This window comes from Oncorhynchus mykiss, chromosome 22 (genome assembly GCF_013265735.2).
Source record: "Oncorhynchus mykiss isolate Arlee chromosome 22, USDA_OmykA_1.1, whole genome shotgun sequence".
In the NCBI taxonomy this organism is placed as follows: domain Eukaryota; kingdom Metazoa; phylum Chordata; class Actinopteri; order Salmoniformes; family Salmonidae; genus Oncorhynchus; species Oncorhynchus mykiss.
Genome location: NC_048586.1, coordinates 40,157,112 through 40,170,526, shown reverse-complemented (window position 1 = coordinate 40,170,526; position 13,415 = coordinate 40,157,112). Strand labels below are relative to the sequence as shown.

Below are 13,415 nucleotides of genomic sequence, written 5' to 3'. Positions count from 1 at the left end.
GGTTTTAGCTAACAGGCTAAGTAGTTGCAAAGTAGCTAAAAAGTATTAAATGGTTGCAAAGTAGATGATTGGTTAAAATGCTAAAGTTGTCCATGGTGTGATTAAAAAATGTAACCTTTGGGTTGCTAGACATTCATGTTATATGCAGACCCATACTCCTTGACCTTGGCATAAGTAACCTTCTGTCTTATGTAACCATATCAAACATAACATATCATACCGTTGTTTTACAGAAAGAAATTAAATAAATTGTTTATTGGTATCGAAATCCAGTAATTGATTGACAGTTGGGTGTTTTCGAGCTATGTTCTTGCATTCTGCGCATGGTTGCGTGTGATAGAAGGATTTCGGGGGAGGGGTAGAAAAGTTGTCGCGTCAAAAGTCGACAATTGAGCATCAAATGGCAGCCTTGTGTCTTTATAGCAACTGCATGTCGATAATAATCAGATCTATATTACAAGACTCAAGCAAATGAACCCATGTATGAATCTGAGCAAATGAATCTTGATTTATAAATCTTTTCACTGCAGTTCCCTCTATCGTGCGAAATCTCGTCGTCAGAGAGAGTGGAGAGAGAGGGGTGTGGCCGTAAGGGGTCTGTTGCTGCTGATGCTGTGGAGATTGCGTTTATCTCTCATCTAGTCATCGCTTTCTGCACTTCGTCCTGTCAACACCGGCGTCATTCGCGCCCTGGATGGCTGCATTTGTAACTCCGGTGTGAGTTATTTTTTTCCCGAGGACTTTTGACTTATAAGTAAACAACCATGACTGACCCAATGACACAAGATTCATTCCCTGTCCCGGATCCCACATTCGTGGACCCTTCGGCCGTACGGAACGGCGGGTGCGCGTCTAATGCGAATCTATCCAAAATACCGAGTCAAGACGATCCTTTTAATATGGACCGGGACCAAGAGATGAGAATCACCGACAGCGTTGATGGTCAAGGTAGTAAGTAATTCAGGGATTACAAACTTTATTGTTGTAAAAGTAAATCCTCACCTTGACGTGATTGATGGGCGCTTCTGGAGTGTATTTATAGCATCTGGAAAGTGGTTTTGATCAATTATTAATTTGATAAATTATGAATGTGTTGCTATAATAACTTACCTGCTTAACATCAGAGACATGTCAATTTGGCAAAGCAATTGGAGATAAATAATAGGCAAGCATCACTGTCTCTATAGAGCACTCTTATTGTCAAGATGTTGTGTCTGACATTATCTAGGTTATTTCTTCCGGGATGATCACCAAAACCCTTATGTGAATTTGTAGAGGTTATCAAACAATACAAAAATTATTGTACATTTTGAGCCTGAATTCCATGTGTGAAATCTTTTTTTAGAGGGAGATAAGATGCAGTGGTTATGAAAATACCCTCAATATTCAGAAGTTTTGTCTGTCTCACACACACACACACACACACACACACACACACACACACACACACACACACACACACACACACACACAGGTCATGCTAAATGGAAATGGAGGGAGACAGACTTACCTTTACTAAGGTCTGACATAAGGTCTGTACATAACCTATGTTATACAGTATAACACTATAACAGTATGACATCCCAACATAGATATAACCAAGACCCCTATCATAACATCCCAACATGGATATAACCAAGACCCCTATCATAACATCCCAACATGGATATGACCAAGACCCCTATCATAACATCCCAACATGGATATAACCAAGACCCCTATCATAAAATCCCAACATGGATATGACCAAGACCCCTATCATAACATCCCAACATGGATATGACCAAGACCCCTATCATAACATCCCAACATGGATATGACCAAGACCCCAGTCATAACATCCCAACACATGGAATAAACAAACGTACAATCAATAATACAGTAGAAAAATCTATATACAGAATGTGCAAATGAGGTAGGATACGAGAGGTAAGGCAATAAATAGGCCATGATGGATAAGTAATTACAATATAGCAATTAAACACTGGAATGGTAGGGTGTGCAGAAGATGAATATGCAAGTAGAGATACTGGGGTGCAAAGGAGCAAGATATATAAATCAATAAATATATACTGTATGGGGATGAGGTAGATTGGATGGGCTATTTACAGATGAGCTATGTACAGTTGCAGTGATCTGTGAGCTGCTCTGACAGCTGGTGAGGGAGGTAAGAGTCTCCAGCTTCAGAGATTTTTGCAGTTCGTTCCAGTCATTAGCAGCAGAGAACTGGAAGGAGAGGCTGCCAAAGGAAGAATTGGCTTTGGGGGTGACCAGTGAGATATACCTGCTGGAGCGTGTGCTATTGGTGGGTGCTGCTATGGTGACCAGTGTGCTGAGATAAGGCAGGGCTTTACCTAGCAGAGACTTGTAGATGACCTGGAGCCAGTGGGTTTGGCGACGAGTATGAAGCGAGGGCCAGCCAACGAGAGCATACAAGTCATGAGGTGGGTGGTATATGGGGCATTGGTGACAAAACGAATGGCACTGTTATAGACTGTGTCCAATTTGTTGAGTAGAGTGTTGGAGGCTGTTTTGTAAATGACATCGCCAAAGTCGAGGATCGGTAGGATGGTCAGTTTTACGAGGGTATGTTTGGCAGCATGAGTGAAGGATGCTTTGTTGCGATATAGGAAGTCGATTCTAGATTTAATTTTGGATTGGAGATGTTTAATGTGAGTCTGGAAGGAGAGAGTATACAGTCTAATCAGACACCTAGGTATTTGTAGTTGTCCACGTATTCTAAATCATAACCGTCCAGAGTAGTGATGCTGGACAGGCGGGCAGGTGTGGGCAGCGAACGGTTGAAGAGCATGCTTTTAGTTTAACTTGCATTTAAGAGCAGTTGGAGGCCACGTAAGGAGAGTTGTATGGCATTGAAGCTCATCTGGAGGTTAGTTAACACAGTGTCCAAAGAAGGGCCAGAAGTATACCGAATGGTGTCGTCTGCGTAGAGGTGGATCAGATAATCACCAGCAGCGAGAGCGACATCGTTGCATTTGAATCGGGATTGGAATGATTTTAGCCTTCCTATATGTAGCTTACATTTTTGGTCTTGAGCTATGGTTTAGCCCAGCTATACCCAACTGACGCCTCTGTCATAGGGTGACCAGAGCAGATGTAATGAGATGGTAACTGAAGAGACTAGGTAACTAGGTAACTAGGAGGATTGTACACTCAGAAAAAAAAAGGCGATATCTATAACCTAAAATGGTTCTTCGGTGGTTCCCATAGGATAACCTTTTGAATAAGCCTTTTTGGTTCCATGTAGAACCCTTTTGGGTTCCAGGTAGAACCCTTTCCACAGAGGGTTTTAAATGGAACCCAAATGGAGGACAGGCGAATAACTCTTTTGGAAGCTTTTTTTCTAAGAGTTTAGGTGCTGAATCTCTCTAATGAGGCCCAGTCAATGTGTTAGAGAGCCTTAATGATGCTCGTTGCCCACAGGGATGAGTCTGAAACATACCGACTGGAAAGAGATGAGAGAGAGAGAGGGACATCAAGGAGGAAATGTTTTTGAACGGTTTGCATTAAAACAGTAGAGCCCCATACCCCCACCACAACTCCCTCCACATATGCTGCCTCCATCTCACCCCCATTTACATACAAGACTGTAGCCTTGCTGCCTTTCAGAACTGCAGTCGTTTGAATATGCCTGTCAAGGCTGAATGCATAGTTTCAGAAGTAGGGCTAGAGAGGAGACTATAGCTTTCTGGCACAGATTGTTAGAGCTGTACATGTTGCTCACTACAGATATACAGTACACGCTGGATGTAACATCTCTGTGCCTGTGTCTACAACTGTGCCTCTCTGCTTCTCATAGCTTCAACATGAGGTTTCCGAGTCTTTGTCGTCGCCCCCCCCCCCCCCCCCCCCCCCCCCATCTGTAATATCATGTGTCACCTGGAATCACCCCAACCAATCAATTCAGTGCTTTGAATAATTTATGTGTTTTTAATTGACAGCTGGCAATATAGGAGATGGTGCGGTGCGGAGGAGTGGAATGTCAGAGTGAATTGAGATTATGTTGGAACCACCTTTTAAAACAGGTTCACATTTACTGTCTTTAGTCTTGTCCTTGTGGCAGCACTGAGCGAGTTCCCCTTTGATTTTTATTTTTATTTAACCGTTACTGAACTAGGCAAGTCTTTATTTAGATAGGCCAGCTGCAAAGTCAAAATTGGCTATATTGTAAAAATGCATTTTTTTTTGTTGTTGTCTAATTTAAGGTTAGGTTTAGGCATTAGGGTTAGCAGTGTGGTTAAGATTTGATGGCAGTGTGGGTAAGATTTGATGACTTTGTGGCTGTGCTAGCTAGTGACCACTGCAGAGCTGCCTCCAGAACAAGATTAATGATGAAAAATGCCAACCTGCCCTTTTAAAAGGGAAGGTTCTATGGGTTTTTTCAGAAAATGTATTAACATTCTATTAGAGAGATTACAGTCATAGCCTAGAGTGCCATGGGAATCTAATCCCATATTCATTAGAGGGCGAAAATTGGAATTACTTCCAATTTGAGTATGTTGAAGATTATGAACATGTAGTGAGGGAATCTAGTTAATCCACAAAACCAGCATGGATCGACAATTCATGTATTTCTATGGGATGAATTAAACACACTCTTAAAACGAGGGTTCTTTGGAAACCTTTTTCATCCTAAGAACCTTTTTTTTGAAGAAAGGGTTCTTTGATGAGGATCCTTTGGAAGGAAAGAAGGGTTTTACATACAACCCTTCCGAATCTGAATAAGATTTTTGATAGTATTTTTTTTTCTTTCTTTTAAATAGTGCCTGACCATGAGTGTTTACCTCACTGTTTAAACTTAGAATAATCTGGTCAATTTAAAAACATGTGTGAGAATGTTTTAAACTGTACCCATATGGGAATATTTCTGCATACATCTCGTATTCCCTTAATGATTTTTACGTATACAGTACTGACATAGTATATTCAGTGCATTCGGAAAGTAATCAGAACCCTTGAATTTTTCCACATGTTGTTACGTTACAACCTTTTTCTAAAATTGATTATTTGTTTCCCCCCCCCCCCCCCCATCAATCTACACACAATACCCCATAATGACAAGGCAAAAACAGGTTTTCAGAAATGTTTGCAAATGTATTTAAAAAAATGGAAAATATCACATTTACATAAGTATTCAGACCCTTTACTCAATACTTTGTTGAAGCACCTTTGGCAGAGATTACAGCCTTGAGTCGTCTTGGGTATGATGCTACAAGCTTGGCACACCTGTATTTGGGAAGTTTATTTTATTCTTCTCTGCAGATCCTCTCAAGATCTGTCAGCCTTCTGGAAGGTTCTCCCATCTCCACAGAGGAACTCTGTAGTTCTGTCAGAGTGACCAAAAGCTTCATGGTCACCTTGCTGAACAAGGTTTTTCTCCCCCGATTGCTCAGTTTGGCTGCGTGACCAGCTCTAGCAAGAGTGTTGGTGTTTCCAAACTTCTTTCATTTAAGAAGGATGGAGGCCACTGTGTTTTTGGGGACATTCAATGCTGCAGAATTGTTTTGGTACCCAGAGCTGTGCCTCAACACAATCCCGTCTCTGAGCTTTACGGGCAATTCCTTCGACCTCATGGCTTGGTTTTTGCTCTGACACCTTATATAGACAGGGGTGTGCCTTTCCCAGTCATGTCCAATCAATTGAATTTACCACAGGTGGACTCCAATCAAGTTGTAGAAACATCCCAAGGATGATCAATGGAAGTTGTGTAATGAACACGATGGGAGACAGAGAGCTGGTTTCAAGTGCAGGGCGCAGCAGGTGTTTATTGTTCAAGGACCACAGGAGGAGGCAGGTATCTGGGTCCAGGGGCAGGCAAGAGGTCATACACAGGAGGAGGCAGGTATCTGGGTCCAGGGGCAGGCAAGAGGTCATACACAGGAGGAGGCAGGTATCTGGGTCCAGGGGCAGGCAAGAGGTCATACACAGGAGGAGTCAGGTATCTGGGTCCAGGGGCAGGCAAGAGGTCATACACAGGAGGAGGCAGGTATCTGGGTCCAGGGGCAGGCAAGAGGTCATACACAGGAGGAGGCAGGTATCTGGGTCCAGGGGCAGGCAAGAGGTCATACACAGGAGGAGGCAGGTATCTGGGTCCAGGGGCAGGCAAGAGGTCATACACAGGAGGAGGCAGGTATCTGGGTCCAGGGGCAGGCAAGAGGTCATACACAGGAGGAGGCAGGTATCTGGGTCCAGGGGCAGGCAAGAGGTCATACACAGGAGGAGGCAGGTATCTGGGTCCAGGGGCAGGCAAGAGGTCATACACAGGAGGAGGCAGGTATCTGGGTCCAGGGGCAGGCAAGAGGTCATACACAGGAGGAGGCAGGTATCTGGGTCCAGGGGCAGGCAAGAGGTCATACACAGGAGGAGTCAGGTATCTGGGTCTAGGGGCAGGCAAGAGGTCATACACAGGAGGAGGCAGGTATCTGGGTCCAGGGGCAGGCAAGAGGTCATACACAGGAGGAGGCAGGTATCTGGGTCCAGGGGCAGGCAAGAGGTCATACACAGGAGGAGGCAGGTATCTGGGTCCAGGGGCAGGCAAGAGGTCATACACAGGAGGAGGCAGGTATCTGGGTCCAGGGGCAGGCAAGAGGTCATACACAGGAGGAGTCAGGTATCTGGGTCCAGGGGCAGGCAAGAGGTCATACACAGGAGGAGGCAGGTATCTGGGTCCAGGGGCAGGCAAGAGGTCATACACAGGAGGAGGCAGGTATCTGGGTCCAGGGGCAGGCAAGAGGTCATACACAGGAGGAGGCAGGTATCTGGGTCCAGGGGCAGGCAAGAGGTCATACACAGGAGGAGGCAGGTATCTGGGTCCAGGGGCAGGCAAGAGGTCATACACAGGAGGAGGCAGGTATCTGGGTCCAGGGGCAGGCAAGAGGTCATACACAGGAGGAGGCAGGTATCTGGGTCCAGGGGCAGGCAAGAGGTCATACACAGGGGGTCCAAAAGGCAACAGTACAGGCAGGGAAAAGGCTAGTAACGTAGGTTGATAACAGGAAATCAGATAGGCTTAAGTACAGGCAGGGAATAGGCAAATGGTGTAGTTAGTGAGGCAGGCAAAAACTATCGTACACAGGAAGATTAAATTACGGAAAAACAGAGCTCCGAATAGATGTGTGTCTCACAACGATGGGGTGCAAAGAACTGAACTAAAATAGTGTGTGATAATGACATGCAGGTGTGTGAACAGGTGATCAGAATTCAGGTGATTGGGATCTGGAGAGTGAGCTGCGTTCAGGGGATCTATGTGTTTGAGAGTGTGAGCTGGAAGCGGACGTTACAATACCTAGTTATGTATCTTTGTGTAGCATAAGATCAATCAATCCAGTTTACATCATGTAGGTTGTCTCAATAATCAATATATCCCTACCCTGGCATTTCATCTGAATGGAGGTTGCAGGTGATTTAAAGTTCCAGTTGTTGGATATCCTCACTCTGGCTGGATTCCAATAGGAATTACACATCACTTTGCAAGCCAGCATAATGTGACTTGCAGGCCTGATGTGGCCTGTAAACCTGGAGTTTCCGACCTTCCAGCTCTAGGTAGAACCTTTAGAGGATCAAAGGGTTCTTGGTTGAACCCTTTATAGAGGGCTCTGGTTAAAACCATTTACAGACGGCTCAATGAAAAACCCTTCATAGAGGGTTCTAGATGGTACCATCTGCAAAGGGTTCTACCCAGCACCAAATAGGGTTCCCTTTTGGCAGGGGTAGGCAACTAGATTCAGCCGTGGACAGATTTTTGTCGTAGCAAAAGGATGGGGGGCCGGAAAATAATGTAAATAATTTGTACACTGCAAATTGACCACAACTAAGCCCAAAAAGCGAATGTATATGAAAATAACAATCATTTCATATACCTTGATTACATTAAGACACGATCGCTAATGTACATGTTTTTTTATTTATTTTTTATTTGTGGGAATACTTGGGGACAGATTTCTTATATAAAAACATTGGGCGGGCCAAAGAAAGTTGTGGCCCCTGTTGCTGACCTCTGCCCTATGGGGACAAACCGAAGAACACTATATGGTTCTACTTTGTAGCGAGCCTACATACTGTGATCTTTACCCTCCATAATTCTGAGAAAAATAAAGTATGAATCATCCAATGTATGCAGTTTGTCATCAAATGTAGGGTCAGTATCTATGTTGTGTGTGTGTGCGTGTGCGTGTGCGTGTGCGTGTGTGTGTGTGTGTGTGTGTGTGTGTGTGTGTGTGTGTGTGTGTGTGTGTGTGTGTGTAGAGGAAGTGAGTAAGAGAACATCAGGGAAGAATGCAACTTCGTTCAACTCACATGATCCACATCTAGGATCAGCAGTGGAAGCATGTGCCCAACAACCTCGCTCCCTCCCTCCCTCCACACACACACACACACACACACACACACACACACACACACACACACAGAAAGAGAGAGAGCTGTTATTAACTCTATCCTATAAGAACTGTATGGAGCTGGGCCATGTGACTCTCGACCACCAACTAGCCTACTCTTCTTAAAGCTGACTTAGAGACCATGGAGGGTGAGGGGGATTTTGAATTTGACTTTCACCCCTGACTGACTTGGCTTGAGACTCACCCCTGAGGACACTTGAACATGTGATTCCCTTTGATTTCCGTTTAGAAGAACTAATGCTGCTGAGACACAGCTTTACAAGCTGATTTCAGGTCAGAGGTCAACAAGTTGTCAGATCTGTGTGGTCCTCATAACATTCCTGCCTTCCACTGAACTCAAATCAACGAGTAAAGGGAATGAGATATGAGCTGGTAAATATTTCACTACGATTGTCCCCCTAGGGAATTTCACCCTTTTCCTCTTGTGGATGTGACTGTAACACAAAAAATTATTGATTATGTAAATTGGTCGTCAGAGAGACGAGGATGAGAGTACAATGAGAGGAGGGGTTCCATGTAGTTTTCTTCCATTATGATGTCTGTAGTTACGATCTCCTGTCAGTCAGTGTGTATAAAGAGCTAAGAGTCTTAGTGCTTATTCACACAAACCCACATGGCAATGAAGAGGGAAGCACTGCTGGATTCATAATCACAACATCTAGTATTGAGTTTGAGTTTAAGTTGATTTTTATTTTTACAGGGACAGTGTACATTAATCAACGTTTCAGTAAAAGTGCTGGTTTTAGCCAACCGGCTAATTTTCAACCGCAGTCCCTGGGCAGGTTTTTAAAAACAATTACAAAACCGACAATCAATGAGCAGTGAGCACACGCACAGCAACACAGGACAAGCAAGACATAGCATGCAGACAGAGAAACATAGCACAAAAAGCAACAAGACATTGAGGGTCTCTGTGCTGTAAGTCTCTCTCTCTCTCTCTCTCTCTCTCTCTCTTTACCCCCCTCTCCCCCCCTCTCTCTCTCTCTCTCTCTACCCCTCTCTCTCCCCCCTCTCTCTCTCCCTCCCTCTCTCTCTCTCCCCCTCTCTCTCTCTCTCTCTCTCTCTCTCTCTCTCTCTCTCTCTCTCTCTCTCTCTCTCTCTCTCTCTCTCTCCCCCCTCCTCTCTCTTGCTCTCTTGCTCTCTCTCTCTCTCACCCCCCTCTCCCTCTCTCTCTCTCTCTCTCCACCCCTCTCTCTCACCCCCCTCTCTCTCTCTCTCTCTCTCCACCCCTCTCTCTCTCCCCCCTCCTCTCTCTTGCTCTCTCGCTCTCTCCATTTTTTTCCCCCAATTCCATTTCAGGGCTTGAAATGTGAAGTAGATAATAAACAAAAGTGAAATAAACAATATAAATTAATAGTAAATATTACACTCACAAAAGTTCCAAAAGAATAAAGACATTACAAATGTCATATTATGTGCAAATAGTTCAAGTACAGCGAACATAAATATGGGTTGTATTTACAATGGTGTTTGTTCTTCACTGGTTGCCCTTTTCTTGTGGCAATAGGTCACAAATCTTGCTGCTCTGATGGCACACTGTGGAATTTCACCCAGTAGATATGGGAGTTTATCAAAATTGGGTTTGTTTTCAATTTCTTTGTGGATCTGTGTAATCTGAGGGAAATATGTATCTCTAATATGGTCATAAGTTGGACAGGAGGTTAGGAAGTGCAGCTCAGTTTCCACCTCATTTTGTCTTCTCTTGAGAGCCAGGTCGGCCTACGGCGGCCTACGGCGGCCTTTCTCAATAGCAAGGCTATGCTCACTAAGTCTGTACATAGTCAAAGCTTTCCTTAAGTTTGGGTCAGTCACAGTGGTCAGGTATTCTGCCACTGTGTACTCTCTGTGTAGGGCCAAATTGCATTCCAGTTTGCTCAGTTTTTTTGTTAATTCTTTCCAATGTGTCAAGTAAGTGTATTTTTGTTTTCTCATGATTTGGTTGGGTCTAATTGTGCTGCTGTCCTGGGACTCTGTGGGTTCTGTTTGTGTTTCGGAACAGAGCCCCAGGACCAGCTTGCTTAGGGGACTCGTCTCCAGATTCATCTATCTGGAGGTGATGTCTTTGCTATGGAAGGTTTGGGAATCGCTTCCTTTAAGGTGGTTTTTAACAGCTCTTTTCTGGATTTTGATAATCAGCGTGTATCTGCCTAATTCCGCTCTGCATGCATTATTTGGTGTTTTACGTTGTACACAGATGATATTTTTGCAGGATTCTGCATGCAGAGTCGTAATTTGGTGTTTGTCCCATTTTTTGAATTATTGGTTGGTGAGAGGACCCCAGACCTCACAACCATGAAGGTCAATGGGTTCGGTAACTGATTCAAGTATTTTTAGCCATATCCTAATTGGTGTGCCAAATCTCTCAGCTTGTTCACAGTGTTGTGGAAGTTGCCTTTGGCGCTGATGTTTAGGCTGAGGTATGTATTGTTTTTGTGTGCTCTAGGGCAACGGTGGACAGATGGAATTTGTATTTGTGGTCCTGGCAACTGGACCTTTTTTGGAAGACCATTTTTTTTGTCTTACTGAAGTTTACTGTCAGGGTTCAGGTCTGGCAGAATCTGTGCAGAAGATCTAGGTGCTGCTGTAGGCCCTCCTTGGATGGTGACAGAAGCACCAGATCATCAGCAAACTGTAGACATTTTACTTCAGTTTCTATTAGGGTGAGGCCGGGTGCTGCAGACTGTTCTAGTGCCCTCGCCAATTCTTTGATATATATGTTGAAGAGGGTGGGGCTTCAGCTGCATCCCTGTCTCACCCCACGGCCCTGTGGAAAGAAATGTGTGTGTTTTTCCCCAAGTTTGCTGTTGACATATCCCACAGTAGTTATTGTGGTAAACTTTGTGTCCTCTATTGTGGATTTGGGTGATCAGCCCATGGTTCCAAATATTGGGGAAGATGCCATAGCCAATCATGATGTGAAAGAGTTTAAGTATAGCCAATTGTAATTTGTGGTTTGTATATTTTATCATTTTGTTGAGGATACCATCCCAACACCCCAACACCACAGGCCTTTTTGGGTTGGAGGGTTTGTATTTTGTCTTGTAGTTCATTCAATGTAATTGGAGAACCCAGTGGGTTCTGGTTGTCTTTAATAGTTGATTCTGAGATTTGCATTTGATCATGTATATGTTTTTTCTGTTTGTTCTTTGTTTTCGGGTCAAAAAGATTGGAGAAGTGGTTTACCCATACATCTCCGTTTTGGATAGATAACTCTCTGTATTAATGTTTGTTTAGATTTTTCCAATTTTCCCAGAAGTGGTTAGAGTCTATGGATTCCTCCATTATATTGAGCTGACTTCTGCTGTTCTTTTTCTGTAGTGTCTTTCTGTATTGTTTTAGTGATTCACCATAGTGAAGGTGTAGACTCAGGTTTTATGCGTCTCTATGTTTTTGGTTGGACAGGTTTCTAAATTTTTTTTTCTTTCGATTTTTGCATTTTTCATCAAACCATTTGTCATTGTTGTTAATTTTCTTTGGTTTTCTGTTTGAATGGTTTAGATTTTAGATACTGTTTAGGTTTTCTACTGCCAAGTTTATGCCTTCATTATTACAGTGGAACGTTTTGTCCAGGAAGTTGTCTAAAACGGATTGAATTCGTTGTTGACTAATTGTTTTTTGTTAGGTTTCTACACTACTTTCCTTTCATCTATAGCATTTATTATTAATATGCAGTTCCTCTGGCTTTGAAGCCTCATGATTGAGTATTGCTCTGTTCAAGTAGACTGTGATTTTGCTGTGGTCTGATAGGGGTGTCAGTGGGCTGACTGTGAACGCTCTGAGAGACTCTGGGTTGAGGTCAGTGATAAAGTAGTCTACAGTACTACTGCCAAGAGATGAGCTGTAAGTGTACCTACCATAGGAGTCCCCTCGAAGCCTACGATTGACTATGTACATACCCAGCATGCGACAGAGCTGCAGGAGTTGTGACCCGTTTTTGTTGGTTATGTTGTCATAGTTGTGCCTAGGGGGGCATATGGGGGAGGGAATGCTGTCACCTGCAGGCAGGTGTTTGTCTCCCTGTGTGCTGAGTGTGTCAGGTTCTTGTTCAGTTCTGGCATGTAGGTCATCACAGACTAACTAGTGCATGTCCCTGGGCCTGGAAATTATTGATTTCCCCCTCCAGGATGGAGAAGCTGTCTACATTAAAGTATGGGGATTCTAGTGGGGGGATATAGGTAGCACACAGGAGGACATTTTTCTCTGTTGAGATCATTTCCTTTTGAATTTCTAGCCAAATGTAAAATGTACCTGTTTTGATTAATTTAATGGAGTGAGTTAGGTCTGCTCTATACCAAATTATCATACCCCCTGAGTCCCTTCCCTGTTCCACACCTGATAGTTTGGTGGATGGGACAACCAGTTCTCTGTAACCTAGAGGAGGGCTATCAGGTGGGCTATCAGGGTGGCTCCCTAGAAAGGCCAAAACCTAGGAAGAAACCTAGAGAGGAACCAGGCTATGTGGGGTGGCCAGTCCTCTTCTGGCTGTGCCGGGTGGAGATTATAACAGAACATGGCCAAGATGTTCAAATGTTCATAAATGACCAGCATGGCCAAATAATAATAATCACAGGCAGAACAGTTGAAACTGGAGCAGCAGCACGGCCAGGTGGACTGGGGACAGCAAGGAGTCATCATGTCAGGTAGTCCTGAGGCATGGTCCTAGGGCTCAGGTCCTCCGAGAGAGAGAAAGAAAGAGAGAAAGAGAGAATTAGAGAGAGCATACTTAAATTCACACAAGACACCGAATAGGACAGGAGAAGTACTCCAGATATAACAAACTGACCCTAGCCCCCCGACACATAAACTACTGCAGCATAAATACTGGAGGCTGAGACAGGAGGGGTCAGGAGACACTGTGGCTCCATCCGAGGACACCATCCGAGGACACCCCCGGACAGGGCCAAACAGGAAGGTCGTCTGTCGTGCTGTGATGTCGAGGCTATGGTCAGGGGCTGAGGTGGGCTGTTCTGTTCGATTCTCTGCGGGGGTGGCCAGCTC

The 13,415-nt window shown here is 44.3% G+C and overlaps 1 protein-coding gene across 2 annotated transcripts in view; it reads left to right on the top strand.

Moving 5' to 3' along the window:
• The first annotated feature begins 385 nt into the window (after nucleotides 1-385).
• LOC110501866 (transmembrane protein 163) overlaps nucleotides 386-13,415 on the top strand; it is an 85,685-nt gene continuing 72,655 nt past the window's right edge. The window contains exon 1 of one of the 2 annotated variants that reach the window (XM_036959305.1): nucleotides 386-948. In XM_036959305.1, coding sequence (XP_036815200.1) covers nucleotides 765-948 — 184 coding nt within the window. In that variant the 5' untranslated portion in view covers nucleotides 386-764. Of the gene's footprint in view, nucleotides 952-13,415 lie in introns of both variants that reach the window. The other variant, XM_036959304.1, reaches the window with a different exon arrangement.